At 49.5% G+C, this 20,237-nt stretch overlaps 8 protein-coding genes across 8 annotated transcripts; 2 read left to right on the forward strand and 6 right to left on the reverse strand.

Annotated features, from left to right (window-relative positions):
- Positions 1 to 37: 37 nt before the first annotated feature.
- On the reverse strand, positions 38 to 3,154 carry LY79DRAFT_530315 (uncharacterized protein; the record flags this gene model as incomplete). The annotated part of the gene is made up of 6 exons (XM_060556169.1): positions 38 to 336; positions 391 to 1,450; positions 1,505 to 1,726; positions 1,785 to 2,072; positions 2,193 to 2,353; positions 2,497 to 3,154. The coding sequence occupies 6 exons, from the start codon at positions 3,152 to 3,154 to the stop codon at positions 38 to 40; spliced, it is 2,688 nt and encodes an 895-aa protein (XP_060407035.1).
- Positions 3,155 to 3,700: 546 nt separating this feature from the next.
- LY79DRAFT_619999 (ribosomal protein L27) lies at positions 3,701 to 5,026 on the reverse strand. The gene is made up of 2 exons (XM_060562045.1): positions 4,681 to 5,026; positions 3,701 to 4,586 (listed from the first exon to the last, which is right to left on the reverse strand). The coding sequence occupies exons 1-2, from the start codon at positions 4,907 to 4,909 to the stop codon at positions 3,922 to 3,924; spliced, it is 894 nt and encodes a 297-aa protein (XP_060407036.1). The 5' UTR covers positions 4,910 to 5,026; the 3' UTR covers positions 3,701 to 3,921.
- A 309-nt stretch (positions 5,027 to 5,335) lies between these two features.
- On the forward strand, positions 5,336 to 5,673 carry LY79DRAFT_530314 (uncharacterized protein; the record flags this gene model as incomplete). The annotated part of the gene is made up of 2 exons (XM_060556168.1): positions 5,336 to 5,420; positions 5,477 to 5,673. 2 exons carry the CDS (start codon positions 5,336 to 5,338, stop codon positions 5,671 to 5,673), a joined length of 282 nt encoding a protein of 93 aa, XP_060407037.1.
- A 179-nt stretch (positions 5,674 to 5,852) lies between these two features.
- Positions 5,853 to 7,425, reverse strand: LY79DRAFT_573417 (uncharacterized protein). Its single transcript, XM_060559469.1, has 2 exons — positions 7,018 to 7,425; positions 5,853 to 6,947 (listed from the first exon to the last, which is right to left on the reverse strand). Exons 1-2 carry the CDS (start codon positions 7,085 to 7,087, stop codon positions 6,202 to 6,204), a joined length of 816 nt encoding a protein of 271 aa, XP_060407038.1. The 5' UTR covers positions 7,088 to 7,425; the 3' UTR covers positions 5,853 to 6,201.
- A 3,657-nt stretch (positions 7,426 to 11,082) lies between these two features.
- Positions 11,083 to 13,441, reverse strand: LY79DRAFT_573422 (uncharacterized protein). Its single transcript, XM_060559470.1, has 2 exons — positions 12,951 to 13,441; positions 11,083 to 12,871 (listed from the first exon to the last, which is right to left on the reverse strand). The coding sequence occupies exons 1-2, from the start codon at positions 12,984 to 12,986 to the stop codon at positions 11,261 to 11,263; spliced, it is 1,647 nt and encodes a 548-aa protein (XP_060407039.1). The 5' UTR covers positions 12,987 to 13,441; the 3' UTR covers positions 11,083 to 11,260.
- Positions 13,442 to 13,827: 386 nt separating this feature from the next.
- LY79DRAFT_573424 (uncharacterized protein) lies at positions 13,828 to 14,167 on the forward strand. The gene has a single exon (XM_060559471.1). It carries the CDS (start codon positions 13,902 to 13,904, stop codon positions 14,130 to 14,132), a length of 231 nt encoding a protein of 76 aa, XP_060407040.1. The 5' UTR covers positions 13,828 to 13,901; the 3' UTR covers positions 14,133 to 14,167.
- Positions 14,168 to 14,997: 830 nt separating this feature from the next.
- Positions 14,998 to 16,248, reverse strand: LY79DRAFT_530321 (uncharacterized protein; the record flags this gene model as incomplete). The annotated part of the gene is made up of 3 exons (XM_060556171.1): positions 14,998 to 15,296; positions 15,358 to 15,650; positions 15,704 to 16,248. 3 exons carry the CDS (start codon positions 16,246 to 16,248, stop codon positions 14,998 to 15,000), a joined length of 1,137 nt encoding a protein of 378 aa, XP_060407041.1.
- Positions 16,249 to 16,659: 411 nt separating this feature from the next.
- Positions 16,660 to 17,317, reverse strand: LY79DRAFT_484224 (uncharacterized protein; the record flags this gene model as incomplete). The annotated part of the gene is made up of 3 exons (XM_060553284.1): positions 16,660 to 16,852; positions 16,908 to 16,962; positions 17,224 to 17,317. Coding segments are annotated over 3 exons (342 nt in total), but the record flags the coding sequence as incomplete, so codon positions are not given.
- Positions 17,318 to 20,237: the final 2,920 nt, after the last annotated feature.

Genomic DNA, 20,237 nt, shown 5'->3' on the forward strand with positions numbered 1-20,237 from the left:
CTGTTTTTGGTCCATTTTTCTTAAGTATGGAAACCTCTCAAGACTGCGAGACAGTTGTGACGTGTACTACTGCGTCGACGTATAGCCGGTTCTCGACGGTGCAGGCCATGCCGGGCTTGAGCTTGAACATCCCATTCGGTCCCATTTGGAACGGCTCTGTGTTATCGAGCTTAACCTTGAGCTTCCCCATTGCGAGGGAGCATATGCGGACTTTGTCTGCGTCTGCGGGCCAGTAATGCGAATCGCCGGGCTTGACGACGATAACGTTGAAAAAGATGTCCTCAGACACCGTGACGGCTTGATTTGTCGTCAGATATGAGTTGGAAAACGCTACGTCTGGTACGTTGTTAGAGAGGTGTAATGTGCTTGCTAACAGCAGAGGGTGCTTACTAGTGGGTGACTCGCTACGCTCGTCACGGAGTCTACCGGGAGCTACTTCCCAGTCTTCCATTTCAAGAGAATTGGATGGCATCAAGTTGCCACTGAGGGATGTAACATTCGTAGCTGTAGCACTGGATGCAACGAGCTCAGCGGCAACCTTCGACGCCGCTAGGGAATGTCTCGTAACACGTCGAGGAGGACTGCCTGGAGGCGAGGTTTTGCTGCTGTGTGCACTCGGCGCTGACTTCGTTGCAGGAGGCAGGCGCCCTTTTGGAGATGATCGAGGTGGCTCTGTAGGCTGGGCTTCTTGGTTCGCAGAGTACGGTAAGGGATACTCATCTACCATAGCAATGCTAGAAAATGGTAGAGAAGGCGCGATAGTAGGGTATTCGGCATGTGTAGCTGGTGACGCGGATGTATAGATGCTGGCGGATAAGAAAGAGCAGTTGTTCTTCTCTCTCCTGAAATTCGCTCGCCACTGGCAGCCAGCACATGCTTTGTTCCCAATCTCCTTCAAGAAAGACGGAACCGCATCGGCCATGACGATACATGGTTGAAGAAAATTTTCGAAAGGGATTGTATCCTGATGACACACCGAGCACGCTTCTGGTGCTTCATCGCCAGTCAGATAGATGAGTAGTGCGACAGTGGCAAGAGGAGCTAAATGACCAACTCCCGTATACTTAAGCCGCCACGTATGCGGTAAGGGGCGCTTCCGAGGAAGCTTCAACAGAGCCTTGACATCTGGTCTTTCCAATGGCAGCTTGTAGGCAGGTGCGAGATGTGCCCTCAAGTATGTCAGAAGCTCCATGCTGTTCTGGACAGGCCGAGTCGGTTGGCTGCTGGATGCCGCTTGGGAAGGTTGCGAAGGACTTTTAGGGTGGAGCTGCGAGGTTGCGGCCTTAGCTGCCGGCCTTGAAGGTTCTGGCATGGGAGGCTCATTTCTTTGAAGAGAATTCTGTGACACCACAATGGGGGGAGAGTACTTGGTGCCCGCTTTCTTATAGTAGTCAATAAAGCTCAGTGTACCATCGAGGTTGTCATTGAACGTGGAGCTCCGGTGTTTGATCTGAGGGTAATCAGCGTTACAGAGGGCCCAGCAAGGTGAACAGCGGTGACTTACGGAAAAGTGCGCGCCAAGCGCGTGCATTTTGTTGAATATTTTGCGGCAGGTGCGCACCGGGCAGATAAATGGATGCATTGGATCGGAGTGTAGGTGGTAGTTCGTGGGCAGAATGGTACCACATGAGGACTCGATGGTACCTTGAGGTGTCCGCCATTGCAGATAACCGCGGGGATTTGCATCTTTTGTGAGATTGAGATCGGAAAATCCCTGCGAAAAAGGCTAGTACCTCGTGTTAAAAACAAAACTTCTCATGGGAAAGTCGACGAGGATCTCTTACATTGTCAGTCTGCATGGTGGTTGATGCAAGCTGGGGTTCCGAGATATCGCTCTGGCGATCCTCGGTTGTTTCGTCATCGTCCGTGGAATCCTCATGTGTATCGTCTACATCGTCATCATCTGTTGCTTCCTCGGAAGTGTCGATAATCTGTGGTGCTTCTTTGGTGGTGGTAATGAAGCTGGGCTTCGAAGTACCAAACGGAGGTAGGTTGGATTCCTCTGTAGTCCGCAAGACGGTGGCTTTCAGCCGATCAGCCTTACCAGCAGAGAGGGCATTCAATAGGTCCAGCTCGGTAGCCACAGAGCCTGGCGTCGAAATTGCTTGAGCGGATGTGTTGGTTGGGAAGTTTGGGAGTGGGATGGCGGTCATCCTTTGCTTGGCCTCATTGCCAGACGGGCCTTCAAGCACGGTAGCCACAGAGCCTGGCGTCGAAATTGCTTGAGCGGATGTGTTGGTTGGGAAGTTTGGGAGCGGGATGGCGGTCATCCTTCGCTTGGCCTCATTGCCAGACGGGCCTTCAAGCAGAGAACGTTTCTTCGAGGCCATGGTGTTGTATGATGCCGAATCACCTGTATTCCCGTTAGCACAAAAGCACCTTTATTGACTTGGGCCAAATAGACTGGTTACAGCCCAGGTCAACCAAAGCTCGAGCACGGAAAATGTGCTTCAATGAAGCAAGGGCTGGTGACTCTCAGGGTGAGGTAGTACTCACCGCGAAGCCAATCCTTTTCCGGTTCCGCCGTTCCCGTGATTTGGTTTGAGTCTGTGAGAGCACTTGGTCCAGACGCGATCCCATCCGACTCCCAGGACTCTTGCAAAGCCTGAATCCTGGAATGCCCCGCGAGGGTCTTCTTGTTGCCTGTCACATCGGGTTCGGGGGTTGCCTCAGCCTCAGGATATGGCGCCCGAGTCTTGATTGCCAGCGTGCCTTCCTGCTCGGGCCGAGTAATGTCGCCGACAACGTACGCAGGTTCGGGGCTGCGTGGTCCTGATTTAGCAGAAGTATCCGGGCCTAGTGGACGGTCGACGAGGCCCGGGTCCGGGATGATGTCTTGATCCGAATTGCTTTGCACCTGGGCCGAGGGGGGCGTTGCTATCAACCCCATGGACCCCCTTCCACTGAGGAGGGAAGTTGCCCAGGGTGGTGGTGCCTGCCCTTGGGGGTTTGGCTTCACGAGCGGTTTAACCGCCCCGGTCCTCTTCATCTTCCTTCCTGATGCTTCCCCGGCGCTTGAGACTGACGAAGGCGACGCATTGCGTAGAGCATTGTTTGCCGTGGTAGTGGTCGAGACGCCGATGTCATGTGATGGGTTGTTTGCTTGAGGATACTGGGGCCCGGGTGGCGGAGCGACCTGAGCGTTGGATGCCATTGTACTCCGTAAGACTCCCTGGATTCGGGTGACGATGGCTCACCCAACGGGTTACGATGCTAGACTGAGGTTGCTACAGAAGGGTCCTGCTAACTTGTGACGAATTTGAGAGTCGCTGCGCATCCGAGTTCCATTTCTGTTGTGTGGACAAATGAGAGAAAGCGTTTTAAATTCCAAGCCTGTGAATATTGGGCGCCAAAGCGTGAGTTGTCGTTGGAAGTCGAAGACCGCGGTAGCGTAGCGACGCGACACGCGACTGAAGTAGCAGGCACGAGGTCAAGGTACCTTCCCATACCGATTTAGTAGACAGGTACATTACAGGTGCCACCCCCCCATGAAGTCACCTTCTAGACCGAGCTGAGGCAGGTACAGATGGACACTGTCTGGCTGGACCTTGATAGGCCCTTTTTACATTTTTAGGGGTTTCAGTACCCGTGAGTGAGGTCAATCTCATCACACCACAAAGGAGGTGGTTTAACACCCAAACACGATCCTTGATATTTTGGGCGACCCAATGCTTCATTCAGTGAGGTGCCAACAAATTTTGAAGTAGCAGAAACTCGGATCCGGGTTATATTGCCATGTCACGGGGTGGAATAGCGAGAAACCTGTCTCATGCATAGCTAGTATGGATTTGTACAAGATGTTCTACACTCTAGATAGCCTCGCAGCATTCGTGCCCCGACGGCCATGATACACACATCATCCCAATCTCCCCCTTTTCTTCATGCTCGGACAGTCTCGTATCCCCCGGCACGCAAGCCCTCTTACCGCTTAGCCTTATTGGTTTTTTTGGCCTGCCTCTGCGCCTTCTGCTTGCTCTTCTTGTTCTTAGCAGCGGCCGCGGCGTTCCTCTGCTCCTGCAGCCTCTTGGACGCCGCGATAGTCCACTCATCTACCTCCATCGCCGCGAACTTGGCCTGCGCCGCCCGCTGACCGGCCATCGTGCGCTCCTGGGCATACCGTCTCTGCCTCAGCTTAGCCTTGCGGCTCATGCCCCCAACGTGGAGCTTTACGAGCCGTCCAATGCGCCAGTTGTCCTCGCGGTAAGAGTAGTCGTCGCGCAGCTTCAGCACCCTCGCAGGCTCCGTCGGTGCGCCTTTGGCCGTCCGGGCCGAGGGGCGGACGATCTGGGTCGGGATCCCCGAGGCGGAGATAGCGGGCGTCTCCACGGGCTTGGCAATCGGGTGCGCCGACATATTAAGCTTGCGCTTACGCTCGGCGTGCGTCGGGTAGGGCAGGACGTCGTCCTTATTGAAGACAACGCCAATGTATTTGCGATCCGGATGGCGTGCAGGATCGCGGTAGTACTTTACGTAGCCCGTGGCCATAGCATGGATCGTGTGGTCGCGGCCCATGATGCAGTTCTCGCCGGGCCACCAGAGAGAGCCGCGCTGTTTGTAGATGATGTTTCCGGGGATGACAAACTGATCTTTTCATGTGTGGGTTAGCAAGAAGCTATCCATGACGGCAATGACGAGTCCTCAATCGGCATCAGTCCGGCGACGACCAGGGACAGGACATACCACCCGTGCGCTTGGCTCCCAGCTTCTTCGGTATCGTTCGCTTGGGCGCGAGCTTGTAGGCACCCTGCGACTTGACGGAGGCGTATCGTCGCCCTGCTACAAGGGAATTCGCGGCGTCGGCCCGGAGCAGCTGTGCGGCGGTCGAGGTCGAAGTCTGGATCGGGGCGGTCGTACGCAGGAGACCGGCAGCAGCGGCCCTCAGGGGCTGCTGCAGATGGAATAGACGCATGAAGTGTGCTTCGTGGACGAACTGCCCATACGTCGTCGGTTCATCAATGGCCAACTTCGCGTCCTGACCAAGCTTTGCACTCTGCTGCACCTCAAGGGAGAATCAGCCGAGAGCATTTTTCCGGCTGAGTCAGCGGGTCGTGATAACGATAAGCACACTCGAGGTGTGGGTCCGGGTTTCTTCTGAGGTGGTCTTTTCGACAGCTAGGCGCATGCATCGGCGGGCTGAGAGACTTTGGAGCGGGCGACAAGCATCATCAGCACCCACTGCGGACAGGCGACAACAATTTGACACGAAGATTGGTTGAAAACCTAACGAGTCTCGCCGTACATTACAGCCGCCAATATGCGCCTCTTCGCTTCCCTCTCGTTCGTCATTCTAGCCCTGATTAGCTCCGCTCAGGCCCAGTTCGGCTTCTTCGATCAAATGTTCGGCGGCCAGCAGCAGCAGCAGCAGCAGCCCCAGAACGTCCCTAGCGACCCTTCGCAGTACCAGCAAAGATATGATGGATGTAGGTTGCTCCTGTACTCTTTCAGTCTTTCAAAGACACTCTTCTAACCTTCTAAGCCTACTGCGAAAACTACCTCTGCCCCGATACCCTCGCCTGTGTCCACTTCCCCCATCACTGCCCTTGCCCTTGGCCCGCGAACCAAGACAAGTTCGAGCTCACTGAGGGCAGTAGCCGAATCTGCGTTTCGAAAGGCGGCTTTGCTTCCGGTGAGGCTGCAAGGAAGGTTGAACTGGCTCGCAAGGGCCTGTTGTAGACGACAAAGACGGATAGGAGGATTTGCTCACGGATACCCATCAGCGGGCCAGTCATTCAAAAAGAAGTATTACAGAGCGCATCATGCAGCCCAATTTGATTTTTAGGCCGCCCGATTTAGGCAATGGCAAACATTGAATTTTCACAGGACGAAATGATTCGGAGTTGGTTGATAGGACAATTCAGACTCTATCAAAAATGCCAATTTTTGGCCGAAGCAAAAAGCCTACTGATTCGTGCTAACATGCTCCCATCCACTGGCGGAGACGCCGCCGGCTGGGGACAGGGCGTTTGCTGCAGTGGTGGTGAGTTACGACCATGACGGACACAAAGGCGCCAGAACGCCGCCAAACCCTTCCGTGATATCCACCCTAAACTCCTTTGCGTACCACGCTGCCGGATGCTGATCTCGATTTCAAGCCCCAAAAGCGTGAATAGTGCGTGATAATGCTCGTGATGCGTTCCCCGTGTTGTTGTCCTCTCTTGCAGTGCCGGCGCGCGCCGGCCAAGCACCAGCTTCGTCAGCCGATCAAACCTGGCCATTGGTGGCCTCGCTGGGCCGGGGGAGAGCAGGGACCGCAGGCGGCCGGGCGCCATCCTCGTCCCCGTCTTCGTCCTCGTCCTCAAGTAGCTCTTCGGGGTGGCCCAACAAGTGGGCCACATCCTTCATTTCGTAGTGCTTCTTGCGCAACTCCTCGAAACGACGGTGCTTCTCGCGTTCCTCGGGCGAAAGACCGGCCAGCTCGTCATCGTCACCGTGCGCGCTAGCGCTGTCATCGACGTGGACGGCCTTGAGGGCTTTTTCCTTGGACGATTCGCTCTCCGGGACCGCTTCCTCCGGCTCGCCAAGCGACATGAGAGGGATATCATCTTCCACGCTAGGACCAGTGCGAGCCGTGCGAGACTTCTTCTCATCGTTGGAGCCCTCCATCTCCTCGTCGTCCGAGGGGTCTTCAGTGGGGTCGTAGTGTTTGGCATAGGGAGTCTTGGGCTCGTCAATCTTCATGGTCGAGGTGCGCTCCTGCTCGGTCAGATAGAGGTTGGCCTCGTCCCACTTGAGGCGCTGAGAGGATTCGAGGTCTTGCACGTCGTCGCCCTGATGGGAGGGGGTGCGGCTTGATTGACGGCGGGAGCCGGGAGGACGGGCGGCTGATGAAGAGCGGCGATGGCCAGCGTTGTACTGGGTGTTGACTAGGGTGAGCTCCTTCTCGGTGAGCGGCCCCTCGTCAAGTGGCGAAGAGGGCGGAGACTTTTGATACGAATTCTTGAGGATGCCTGCAGTGGACGTTGGTCAGCCAGTCACCCAGGCGACGAGCAGCTCAGGGGTGAATCAAGGACTACGCACCTCTAGGACGCTTGGGATGGGGACCAGGAGGGGAATGGGTCGGAGGACTGCGGTCGACGATGGCGGCCATTTTGAAGGTGTTTGCGTTGCTGGGCTAGTGCGAACGGATTGCTAGCGGTGATGTTGACAGGATGAGCGTGATGCGAATCGCGTGAGGTCAGTTTCGGGGGAGAGCTTCTTAGCTGTATTTGTTGTGAGGTGGGTGGGTAGACAGATGGACAGGAATAGCGGGGTTTTTAGGAAATCCGGTGACGAAAGCCGACGGTTTTGTTTCTGGGGAGCCCGAGGATGATGGGGTGGTGGTTCGTGACCTGCAGGGTGCGGGTACAGGTTGCGGGTACAGGTTGCGGGTGCGTCGACCAGGGTCCAGTTGTCTTTTTTCTTTCTTTTTTTTTTTTTTTTTTTTTTGTGGTCTGGGTGGTTGATAGGAGCGAAGTACACTCTGCTGGGAGGTGATATTCTTTGCCCCTTCTTCCCTTCTGTTCTTCACTCTATTTTGGGTTCTTCCGTGAGGGTGATGGTTCTGAAACAAGGACAGGGAGAGAGGTTTTACAGGATGAAGATTGTGGGATGTTCCGGGGGGAAATGCGTGGCTTAGATGTTTGTCGAGACGATCTGGTAGTGGAGGTATGAGCGACTTTTTCCCTTGCCTGCCGAGAATTGACTATCTTGCAAAACGGCTGGTCTGCTGGCGGTAGTGTGGTGGAATTGGTGGCAGGGAGAGGTGGGCAATCCGAGCAGGTGAGCAGGGTAAGGCCGTTTAGAGGTTGTCGTCTTGTCTTATAATGGCGCAGGCATTCATCCAGCTGGATTTGATAGCTACCTTTACCTGCGTACATAAAGTACCTATTGTTGACTGGCAGGTAGGTGGTAGTATGGCACTTGCTGTGCCAGCTTGCTTGTAAAACAGGTGGACAGAGGTCTACATATCATCCACACTCGTACTCAACATCCATTCCTCAGTCCACAATGCCACATGGAGCCCAAGGATGCCAGAGTGGAAAGCAGGTTCCTGCTGCAGCGCCAGCTCGTGATGGGAGCAGGTTCCCTTCGCCCAGGTGCAGTGCAGTGTTTGGGGTCGGCTTGCGACAGTACATGGTACACACGCCGTAGTACAGGTAGGTAGGTATGTAGTTCTGCGGCACATCACCTTGCAGGACCCGACCGTCGGTCACATCTCACCAACTGAGGTTACATTCCCAGGCTTGTTGTTGACGTCCACATACAGGCGCTGACAACACGGACGGATATGTACATACATAATTACCTACAGGCACGGACATCTGGCAGGGAGGGTCCTATTTGAGATACCTATGAGAGTGTGGTCGTGTGAAAGGTGTGTGTGTACAAGATGTACCTGTATTTTCGGTCGGTCCTCTGTACCGTGTACACTAGCTAGGTAGCTCCTGGATTGTTTGTGTATTTGTGTGGGGGGAGGTGCAAACAGGCTGGGATCGCCATAATTTCTAGTGTAAATGGCGCTTAAGGCATTCTCTACCGGTAGTCCTTTCCCCCAGGCCCTGGCCTCCTTGCTGAGAAGTACCCGGTAGACACCAGGGCTCGTTGCAGCGCCGGGTTTATTTTGTTCCTCCTTTACTTCATCTCCTTGTACTTCCCTTCTCTGTAGTGGTTTTTCCCCCTCCACCTTGGGGCATTACGTGAGCCAAGGTATTCATCCGTAAGGCACTGGTGATTGCCTAAAATAGAGCCGGCTGGACAAGGCAGGGCCGGGACACATCGTACCTACTTGATGGGGCCCGTGTGCTGCCCATCTAGATGGGCTGTCATCAGTCCGTCCCTCGCCTCGATAAAGCACCTGTACGAGTACTAAATTGGCTCGTAGCGGGGTTGGGCCTGCTCGGGCACGTTTAGGCTCCGACTCGCGGTTTATTGAGGGCCGCCATGCGTCGGGCACGGCGAATGCTAGAAAGCGCTGGATGCCAGGAGATGCGGCCCAGTTAAGGGGACCGCCGAGTGGTACAGATATGATGTACTTTTGGCTGTAGGCGTGCCCGCTACATACTATGTACCTAGGTATCTACCTAGGTACTTAACCTTCCCATTGACTTCTCAGGTTGAGGCAGAGTGGACCCTTGCCCAGATCTCCGTTGTTTGATTGGTTGACTGACTGGGTGCTTCCTTCCGTCTGCACTGCATTGCATTGTTTCTGCATTTGGATCGCGATCGGCCGCAGTCAGCCAGAGACAAACCCACGGATTCACGGATCCCACGGGTGGATGAGGCGATAAAAGACAAGGATGGACGGAGCGAGTTGCTGCTGCTACTTCGTGCACTGCCCGGAAACCCAGCATCCTCACTGCCTCCGCAGCCTCACTGTTCGCATTAGGTAGGTATGACATGACATTACTCTACCTAGGCAGCGTGTATTTTGGGAAGCCGCACGTGTTGTCGCCCGCCTGCGCCACGCCATTCTGAAGTTCCTCCACTTCATGCAAGCGCACCCTCATCCGCTCATGTCCGGTCCAGGAATGTCTGCTGCGTGCGCTTTCATCTCACCATTCGAATCTGGCCCGGCCCGCCTCCCTTTCCAAAGTCCGATCCGTTCCATCTCTGTCGAGTGGAAGTTGCGTGGTTAAGGGGGGAGGCGAATACTAGGTCTTAGGTATGTTCGGACCTAGCATCATCCACTCAGTCCAGTCTGGCTTACTTCCTCTCACCCATTCTCATCCTAAACATTTCCTTTCTGCTACACGGCATATAATCTAGTTTTACTAGTTTGTAGCAATGGTCCTTCCTTCTAATCCCTCTTCTAGTGCAACTAGATTCCCTTTCGCTCTACCGTCGGCTCCATCGTGACGACGTCATCCGACATGCACTATCCCTCATTATACTGTGGCAACATCATCAATTCAAACCATGAGTCTTATTCATCCGTAGCAAACGGCGGCTGTCACCTCAAACAGTGACCTCATGCCGCATCCATGGACGAACTCTTGTCCACGCGAGCCAATCAAGGCATTACTAGCCAACAGCAACCCCCCCACCCCCAGACTCTTGGTCTTCATGCACTCCAGCTTGGAGTATACAGTGGAGTACTGTACACTGTAGTAGTCTGTTCAAACTACACTACCTAGTCTACGATGCACACGTCTAACCCATGGTGATTCTACCTATGCGGGTCCAGGGACTCTCGTGGGAGCACTGGACCTAGGACTGAAGCAAATGGGCCGACGCCCGCCATCATTTACACCACCAGCATTCCGTCATTCGTCGCATGGTAGCATCATTCCCAAATCTGGGGTGCAGTGTGCCCCATCCCTCGTCGTAGTTTTCCCCTCTAGCTCTCGTCACTACTGCGCGCCACTGTAGTATCCATTAGTCGAGTTAGTCGACTCTTGTTTCCTGGCCAGAAACACTGTGTGACCTATTAAACAGTCATCTTGTGGCGTTCCGTCTCATCTCTCCGAAACGCTGGTTCTTTCAACGCATCCGTTGCTTTGACTCCCGATAAACAAACCCAAACGGTCCGCATTTATCCTTCCGCCTATCCACGCGGCCCGGTCTCGAACCCCGCCCCGTGACCTCTTCCCCGTCCGGCAGCTTGTTCATTTGATATCTAAACTAGCCTACACGGTAAAGATTCCCCGTGGCGCCATGCCATCAATGTCCTGACGCCGCCGCATTTGAAATATCTCGTTAAGGCGAGGCCGAAAGCCGTATGTAGAAGAACACATAACAAACGTAGGAAACAAAACGCAGGCTATGACGATTTTTGAGTTGTTGTTGTCTGGGTATTCAGCTCTTAGTACCTGGCAGATTCATTATGAGCATCTAAGGGAGACGAATATTTGCAAAGTTGAGTGGATAAGACCCATCCCACGTCCGGCCCGCTCCAATATGGAGTCAAGTCGACGAAGCATAACTATCATAGTCAGCAGATTGCCTGCTCGGGAACGATACGTCAGAACTTATTCTTAGCAGCTTACAACTCCTTCTATCTACACCATGGAGACAGTAAAGCTTCATTGTCGTTGCTTTAATGAATTGATGGCTGTTCGTCCGCAATATTGTAGGGTGATTTCGTAAGGGAAACATGGGATATCGTACGGCACGTTTCTCAGTCTGGTCTATTCTGGACTTAATATGTAGTTCTCTGTACGGAGTACCGACATGCCAATCCCGGAGCATGGCTGGTTCCACACATCTTTTCTACACTGATTTCTGCCCTTAATAAAGCCCGCTCCGCGAAAGCCAGGAGCGCATGCCGTAAGCTACATCCCCTCTATTCTTTCCGAGACGGTACGGCCTTCAAAGTTACAGCCACTGGCTCCCCACTTCCCTTAGTCTGACGAAGCACTGCCTGGAGCTCTCCCCCGTTCGCGAGGTCTTTCAACACAACCTCCCGCGTCCTCTGTAGCCCCTCCAGCTCGTCAAGCCTCTCCAAAGTAGCCTCCAGCAGCTCATCAAAGCCCTCCTGGGCGCAAATCTCCCGGAAGGCGTTGTGCATCGGCACCGAGTCCGCTCTGACCATCGAATTGGAGTCGATGGAGAAGATGTTGAAGTGGTCGTGCTTCAGGATGAAGTCCGCCCTCGTCATGAGCTGTCTCGCCTCGTGTAGGGGCATCTCCGGAAGCTTGCCGTCTAGGATATCCTCGCGCGACATGGCCTTCTCCTTCTCCATTAGGGCCTTCGCCAGCAGAAATGCGGTGGTGGCGTAGTCCTGCTGGTCCTCTGCTTCCGGGTCCATGTCCCCACCCAGAATCCAGCACTGGCCCAGCAGCCAGCGCTTCTCCCTCTTGCGGATGAAGTCGCACGTCGCCAGCATGTCTTTGGACCGGGCCACGTGGTCCAGGAATCGGACGCGTCCGCCGACCTCCCTGTAGACGCGGTCCAGGACGTCTTGTGTCACGTCCTCGTGGAAGACCTTCTTGCGGAACTCCCTCAACGCCTCAACGGCGGGTCGCCGCGTCACGTCGTGGACGTCGGTGACAGACATGCGCGTGGCCTGCCACTTGAGGTGCTCGGTGGTGCTGTGGTCATCGCTGGTGAAAACGACGGTGACGAGACGGCTCGCCGCCCACATCTCGGCGCGCTGCTGGATGAGGTCGAGCAGGTTCCGGCCCTCCTCGTCGTCGCGTAGGACGTGGATGCGGTTGATGATCAGGATCAGCGGTTTTCGGATGTGTCTCTGTCTCAAGAGCGCCACCTTTTCCATCTTGTTGAAGGCCCTTTCGATGTCGAGGATGGCCGTTGTGTCGCGAGGTCCTTTGAAGTTGAACAAACTTCCTACGTAGTCCTCGTGGAACTCGAAATCCAGCGCCTTTCCGAGACGCAGACGGAAGACCTCGAGGTCGCTGTGAGCCTCTAGCATGGCGATGCCGACGCCATTGATCCTGCGCATCGCTTTGAGGATCATGGAGGTCTTTCCGGTGCCTTTCTCGCCGGTGATGAGGTGGTAATGACCGCGAACGCTTCCGTCAATGATGCCGTCGATGAGGTTCTGTTCTTTTCTCGGGATCCATTCATTCTCGCCCTCGAACTCCGTCAGGTCATCGGCAGACTGGAGTTTGTGGGGAGCGACGTGCCGACCCATGGCGGTCAGCTCCGGCGTCGAGAAGCCGACGCCGAAGGCATTATCCATCTTCCGCAGAACGAGGTCTTTGTAGTAGGCGTGGTAGGAGTATCCCGCCAACCCAAGCACGGCCACTGAGCCGAACGCGGTCGCACTGCCTTCTACAAGCTTCCAGAAAGTGCTCTTCCAGCCACTAGGCCCCTCGTGGTCGTTTTCATCTTTCTCTTTGCCGCCGCAAGAAGGACCGGCGGCGCATTGTGCTTGTTCCACCAAGATATAACGAGCTGGTGGTCGAGCTGTCCTGGTAGTGGGTGGGGATGCCTACAGGTTGTGTTCGAGATCAGCCGGTAATCATTTGACAAGTGGCCATTAAGCTTGGCGATTTATGCCTTATTCTTACCCTCCAGTGTCGTGGGACTGTACAGCGTCTAGCCATGTGCTGTTTTGCTGGCTCCTGTGTTGGATACAACAAATAAGTATGCCCTGACGATCGATCAAGCGAGCGTTCGAGGTGTGATGCGCCGTATATAGCCTGCTGCTAACGCGTCGCCGTCTCCCTTGGTTGTTTGGGTCTCAATCTCCACTGCCTAAGTCGGTGATTGTAGACTTTTTCCTAGCCGATTTAATTATCTTCAATGAATCCGGAAAGTAGCCCGCCGCGGACCGGGTGAGTGAAAAGAAAGAAGTGGACTCCTCCAGGTTGCGAAATTGCTGACGATGGGGTTGTTTGGCCAAGGCCCGCAGCCACGGTAATAACAAGGGTCTCGGGCCGCGTGCGTAGGCACGCCAAGGCCTCCTTTAAGCGATTCTGGATTTTGGTGATATTTGAAGAGACAGACATCTTGGCATACACTAATAATTCTCCACTATAGCTCACTACCGTACGCACTCGTGAGATTCGTCGACCACTAGTGAGCCGGCTAACGGCAATAGGTATCGCGGCCACTGTAAGAGGTATAGTGTGCTGGCAGAAACAGGGATCTGTATATACCTATTTTCTAACGCAACGGTTGTGTACGTACTAAAAGCAGGCTGGCTAGTTGGCAACGAAGGGTAGATAGTCTGACCGCCTTCTATAGTAAGATTAGCGCCATGGAGATCCACTAGCAGCTATCAGTAGGACGCTAGCTATATACAGCTAGCCGGCTCACTAGTGGTCGACGAATCTCACGAGTGCGTACGGTATGGCTAGCAAGCATGCCATATGCTCGCCTATTGTCTAGCGTAAAAGTTGAGCTTGATGAATGGAACCTTAATATGTTTGGTATTCTCACCAACTCGTTCGCGCTGATCTATACATACATATCGACTTCGTCCTTGTCCTTCCACCATTCCGGTAACGGCTCATAACATGAACTACTGCGAGTTAGTGATGATCTCCCTGTTTTTTTTTGTTGCAGTGTGGCTCTGGTTCATGGGGAGGAAGGCGCAGGCCGGTTCGATCTCCACCATTCTTGAGTCCTCGACTTGGTATTGGACATTAGGTCCTAGATTTTGTACTCTTACAGATGGGTTTAACTTGTCACTGCTCACTTCGAGAATTCTGGACAAAGATTCAATCACGACTGGATCCTTGAGATAACCTGAATTACAGCCATACTTAGACTTACTTCATGGTTTTGATGGATTGAAACTAATTCAGCCGAGGAACTCATCTCATCATCGCCTCGATAGTTCTGACAGACTTACCAGTTCCATGTCCGAGCTAGAGTTAGCCAGCGTTGATCCCGCGCCATCCTTTTGCGCCTTTTACTTATTATTGTCCCACGTAAACCATCCCAGCAGAACGAGAATCGTTGGTGGGATAGTAAATACAGAATAAACCCAGGTATGGGGTGAGAATGAATCTATGGCATGTTCGATTAATGTGTTAGGTCTCTGCAACCTCTTTGATGAGGAAACTAGACCCGGAATCTACCAAGTTCACCCCCGTGATTGGAAGTCCAACAATTTCATGCTGAAGATTGATGCGAGAAATTTTCCCGGCAGAATTGTTGCACCAAGAAGTGAGAGCGTTTTCGTCGCTGGCTATCATCCTTACTGGCATGCGCGAGCTGTCTTTGGTCGCCCGCGGTCTTGAGGATGAGCTTGGCATCATTCTGTGCTCTCTGAGCGGTAACGAACTTTATATTTCAAATTTATAGGTCGTTCTCTCGGTTGAGGCATAGTTGCTGAATGAAGTCGCACGTACTGTTACACCCTGCCGTTGTAGGCGCTTCACGGAAACGCATAGAACTCAAGACTGCCCAAGCGCACTTTCTGACACTTTAAGCGGCTGGCTAGGTTCTCATGAAGACGCTCCATTTGCTCTGTCTTCTCTTCCTAGAGTAGGTTCTGCCAGAAACATTACATGGCATCTTTCTTTCAAGATAGGATATTATATACAGCTCTCCAGGGCGATGTAAATCCAGATATATGTAAGGGCGCAGCTAGCTCATGCAGGAGTTTCAAGTGTCACGATACTGGCGTACAAACTCATGCAACTGCAGGAGTGAATCGTGTCCAACCTTTTGCATATACGCAGAGCTTTTGTCTCCCGAAATGGCGACTTGGATAATCTTCCTGGCCGCCCAGCAGAGTTCGCTGTTGTACCGTATAATACCACACTTTTCTAAAGCAGCTGGGTTCATGTCACCCCGGAAGCTCTCCCACAAGGTTTCCCATCTAGATATGGCGCGGAGAAGTGTATGAGCACTTGAGGGTAAGGTTCCCATAAGATTTGCAGAGAGACTCAAGCCGTTGAGTGCTGGCCATGTCAGCTCGGTCGAAAAGTTCGACGGCCGGTTTATGAATAGGACAACACATACCAAAGATCAATAATAGCAAGTCAGAGCCATTAATATCCTGGAAAGGAAAGCTCCCTAGTCCGCCCCAAGTCTCGCACATAAATGCATTGACGCAGAGCTTGAGCGATGATGTCCTCCTTGAGCCATCCAGCCCGAGTGCGCGTGCCTTCTCAAAGTATTCAGCCGTATCCTTCGCATCCCAGAGCTCCAGTGGGCTCGGAAGGTCGCACGTCAATTCAGCAGGCGTTAATGTTAGCGGGCAGTTGAACATACTGCTCTGCTGCCAATCTACCAACGCCGTCCATGTGGCCAGCCTGCGCAAATGTCAGTAATTAGCGTGGGAAACGGAAGACGGAATACAACGGACCGGATTTTCGACTCGTTGAGGACAAAGTCCTCGTACCGGAATACAGACGCATGCTTGGTCTGTGCCAGGCCTAGACATCTGACAGCGGATACAAGGGCTGGTAGTCGTTGAGTTCGATTCCTTCTCCGCGATGCAACGTCGTTCCTGAAGAGCTGGATACAGTGGACCATGAGGGCGGCTTGTAGCGTCGCCTGAACCTCATCGGTGAATTCTGGAGTGGACCCGGGCGGCATCAATCTGCCTAAGCTGCGGAAAATATATTCCTCGGCAAGCCTTAGAAAACCACGGGCAGCTAACACATCATCGCTTGGCGGGAATCTAAGAGACCCAGCAAGCGCAGCAGCGAGGAGCAAGAGTTTATGGGTACGCTCTGCGCCAAAGTCTGGTCGGTGAATGATGGGGAAGTCTAGGTGACTCACAAGAAAGTACGATGCTGAGAATTTGGAAAGGTTCTCCGCCGAGAGCACCGACTTCGCGATGTTCAGGTCAAAGGAGCTATCGTACCAAGGATCAGTGGTTATCAAGCTGTCATGAAGTTCATGCATGTCTGATACTATCTCATCAGCACGAGACCTCCAACTTTTGAACTCGACCGGAGAGACTGCGGCATTGGGTGGGGCGTTTTGAGTAGAGCATTCACTGGGCTGGAAGTCCATCAGCTCAGGGGAGAAACTGGATGCGAAACCGTACGGAAAGAAAGCAAAGTCCTCTTCGGTCGAGGGATATTGAGGAAATTCGACAGGCTTCATGCTTGAGCCTAAGCAGTCGCCTTCTGTCCTACTGGCTACCTCATCGGCCAGGAACTCAAGCATGTTATCCGAGTTCGGGTTTGTCACACCCAGAAGGAAGGCGACGGTGATCTTGGTGCGGTCATTGTCATTGTTAGGCGTGCCAACTGTTGAGGAGGCTGAGGATGAGGAGGGGGCGGGAGAGACGTCAGTGGTAGCTGTTGTTGTTCCTTCCAGCCTGCGATAGGTACACGTTAATCTACGAGAGGCACAGCGCTCGCAGGGATCCGATGTGTCGCATGACTGCTTGCTGTGAAAGCAGGCATCACAAGCGCGAGGCTTCTGGCCGCGTTTCAGACTTGGAAGGGTTTCTTGATCTTGCTTGTTAGGGCAGTGCATCATGTGTTTTCGGCAGACATCGCTATCCGATGATGAGCTGAAATCTTGTCCAAGAAGTGTTTGAAATCAGTGCATACCGTCTAGTGAATACCTTCTCGCAATAAACGCAGTTGTGGCGGGCTACCTCAATGTCTGTAGTTTATAAGTATTTGAAGGAACTGGGGCCCTAGTACTGCCAACGCATCTCAATACAAGGAATATACAATTCAAATAGGGCTCAGGGTTATGGCTACATTCTGTGGGAAGAAGCTACACCGTATCCGTATCGAGACTGGTCGCAGTAAGGTACGCAGAGACCGAAGAGCTGCCACTTTAGATCGGAAACGAGAGGGGGCAGAAAGAACTGGAATGAAGAACTGGGAAGTATAAAAAAAAAAAAAACATTATACTTACGAGTAGACTCATGCCGGCGCAAATGGGCGCTCCTCTGGTACTGCTTCCCACAGGTGGCACAGGTGTGACGATCAATGGAAGAAGCTGACATAATATCGTTTCCAACAGCGGTGAGAGCCTCAATAACTGCAGACAGGGGCAGCTTTTTCCCAGCGTTGACAGGATAGGATTAGAAAGAATTTCAAGCGGTTGATGGCGTGTGGGTGTGTTCGGACGGTTGGGAGGTAGTGTATGTAGTTGGTGGGTTTTGGCCGAAGTTACGACTCGGCACGATGCAAACGGCAAGGGCCGCCCCCACTGTCCGCAATGGCTGATGACGTCGGACAAATCTAAGGCCGCGCAGTACGTCGTTACCTGCAGGTGGGTTTTCACCTTAATCCAGCGGGGTCCACTACCTCAGTCCGTTGCGTTGGCAGCGTCCAAAACCCATTTTTTAGTCTATGCGCTTACGCCACATAAATGCAGCACCTATACAAATTTAGGTTTTTTAGGCAGTAAAATACAAAATCTGTATTTTAGTAACATTTAATAGTTATAATTTAAAGACACATAATAATAATAATAATAAGGGTATTTAGACCTATATAAAGGCTACTTGTTAGTAATAACCTCTTCTTTATATATAATAGCTAGCCTATTAAGTAACTAAGTTACTAAAGCTATAAGAGTAGTCTTAGACACTAACTATACGTTTATATAAAAAAGTAAAGTCTATAAAGTCTATAATAACTTTTCTTTTACTATCCTTTGCTATTATTATTAAATAAATATACCCTTAAATAAATATAATAGTACTAAGGTTAAATAAAGATAAGTAAAAGAAAATAGTATAAATACTAGAGTTATTTAAAAAAACTAATAAAAAAATTACTATATAAATAAGTTATAGTACTTATATAGTCTAGTAATAGTATTATTATTATAAAGTAACTAGCTATATAGTAGTTTATCTTTTTAGTTAGTAAAGCTATATAAAGTTAGAAGTATAGTAACTATATAAGTTATTAAAGCTTTTTATTTACTATAATAACCTTACTCTTAAAGAAATATAGGATTTCTTTTATAAGTAATTTAATATAGAGGTATATAAGTTAAAGATTAGTTAGTAACTTTATAAGGCTAGTTAGACTTTAAAGTTAATTTATATTATTACTACCTAGAGGGATAAAGTATTATAGTGTAGCTAGATATATACTATTTATAGGTATTACCTAAAGTAATTAGTATTTATTAATAAGTTAGGTATTAATAAATATATAAGTGTATAAAGAATAGGCTAAGCACTAAAAGGTCTAGTACCTTATTAAAAAGATAAGCTTAAATATAGGCAGTAATACTAAATACTTTTTACTTTTACTATAGATAGTATATTTAATATATTAATATACCTAGTGTTAAATAGGCTTTATATATATATATACTTAGTAAAACGTAGGGGTAAATTAACTTTTTATTAGGTGACTAAACAGGTCTACTCTACTATTGTTGTATAAAGCAGTTATATACTGCTTAAGTATAACTTAAGTTATTCTAGCTAACTAAAAGTATAATCCCCTCTTGGCTTAACTAAGGGCTAAATAACTAGTCTATGCCCTTTAACCTTAAATTATAAACTATTTATAGTTAACTAACTAGGTGTTATATAATTATTAGTATTAATATTTTAACACTTACTTTTCTTTTTTATAATTATATATACCTTTACGTTAACTAATTAGATAGTCTTAATTAGTTCTTATAATAACTTTACTTTTAGTAGCCTACTATTATATATAAAGTTATCTAAACAAAAATAAACTTTAAATATACCTTTTCTAAGAGTAAATATAAGGTAATACTTACTAAGCTAATTAAATCTATTCTTTTATATATACCTTACTATTTAGTTATTTTTAAATAGTTACTTACTTATATAACAAGTGTTTATTTTACTTTTACTTCTTCCTTTGCCTTACGTTTATATACTTTTCTTTTTTTATATAATTAGTAGCCTTAACTTCTCTTATATAAATACCTTCTACCTTTTACCTTCTTTTTCTCTTTTTCTTTTTTCTTCTTTATGCTTTTTAATAATAATAAATAATATATAAAAGCTTACTAGTATAGTAACCTTACTACTTCCTCTTCTTTATCTCTCTTGTATATTAATTAATTAATAACTTCTCTTTTTCTCTTAACTTATTAATTATTTATTACTTTATATATATCTTCTTCTTCTTGTTATTATTAACTTTACTAATTTATAATAGACCCTTTTTATATATTATAATAGCTTAGCTTAGACCTTAGCCTTTAGTTATTAGTTCCCTTAGGGTTTAATAGGACTAGAATAGTGTAACCTAGCTTTATATCCTAATAGGTAACACCTAAAACTACACTTTTCTTTTAGCTTTTACTATTAATATATAAGGTTCTTTTTTCCTTATTATAGTTTATATATATAACTTTTATTAAACCTTTAGGATAAAGAATAAAGGTTATTAATATACTCTTATATAATATTACTATTTATCTTAATACTAATACTTCTGTTTAAGAGTTTATTACTAAAGTAATTTAATATAAAGACTACTTTTATATAATACTTATTTAGTCTTATAGCTAACTTATATAGGCTTACCCTTAAAAGTGTATAAATAATATACTTTACTACTTTACTAACTACTGTTACCTAAATAACTATTAAGGAAAAGTATATAGTAAGTATATTTAGATAAGCTATAAAGCTTAATATAGCTATTATAGCTAAAGAGAGATTTCTTTAGGTAATAATAGTAGTAATTCTAGTAATAGTAATAATAGCTAAGGTAACTATAAGAAACTATTAGTCTCTAAGGGCTAAAACCTTTGTACACTAAGGAAATATTTAGAAAAAGGTATTAGGGAGAAGGGCTTCTTCCTTAGCTTTAGTGCTAAGCCCTAATCCTTAATTAGGATTAGATCTAAGGTATATTTTCCTTTATATAAGCTAAGTAATAAGTAAATATAAAAGGTTTATATACTCTCTATAACCT

This window comes from Colletotrichum navitas (genome assembly GCF_030913465.1).
Source record: "Colletotrichum navitas strain CBS 125086 chromosome Unknown LY79scaffold_199, whole genome shotgun sequence".
In the NCBI taxonomy this organism is placed as follows: domain Eukaryota; kingdom Fungi; phylum Ascomycota; class Sordariomycetes; order Glomerellales; family Glomerellaceae; genus Colletotrichum; species Colletotrichum navitas.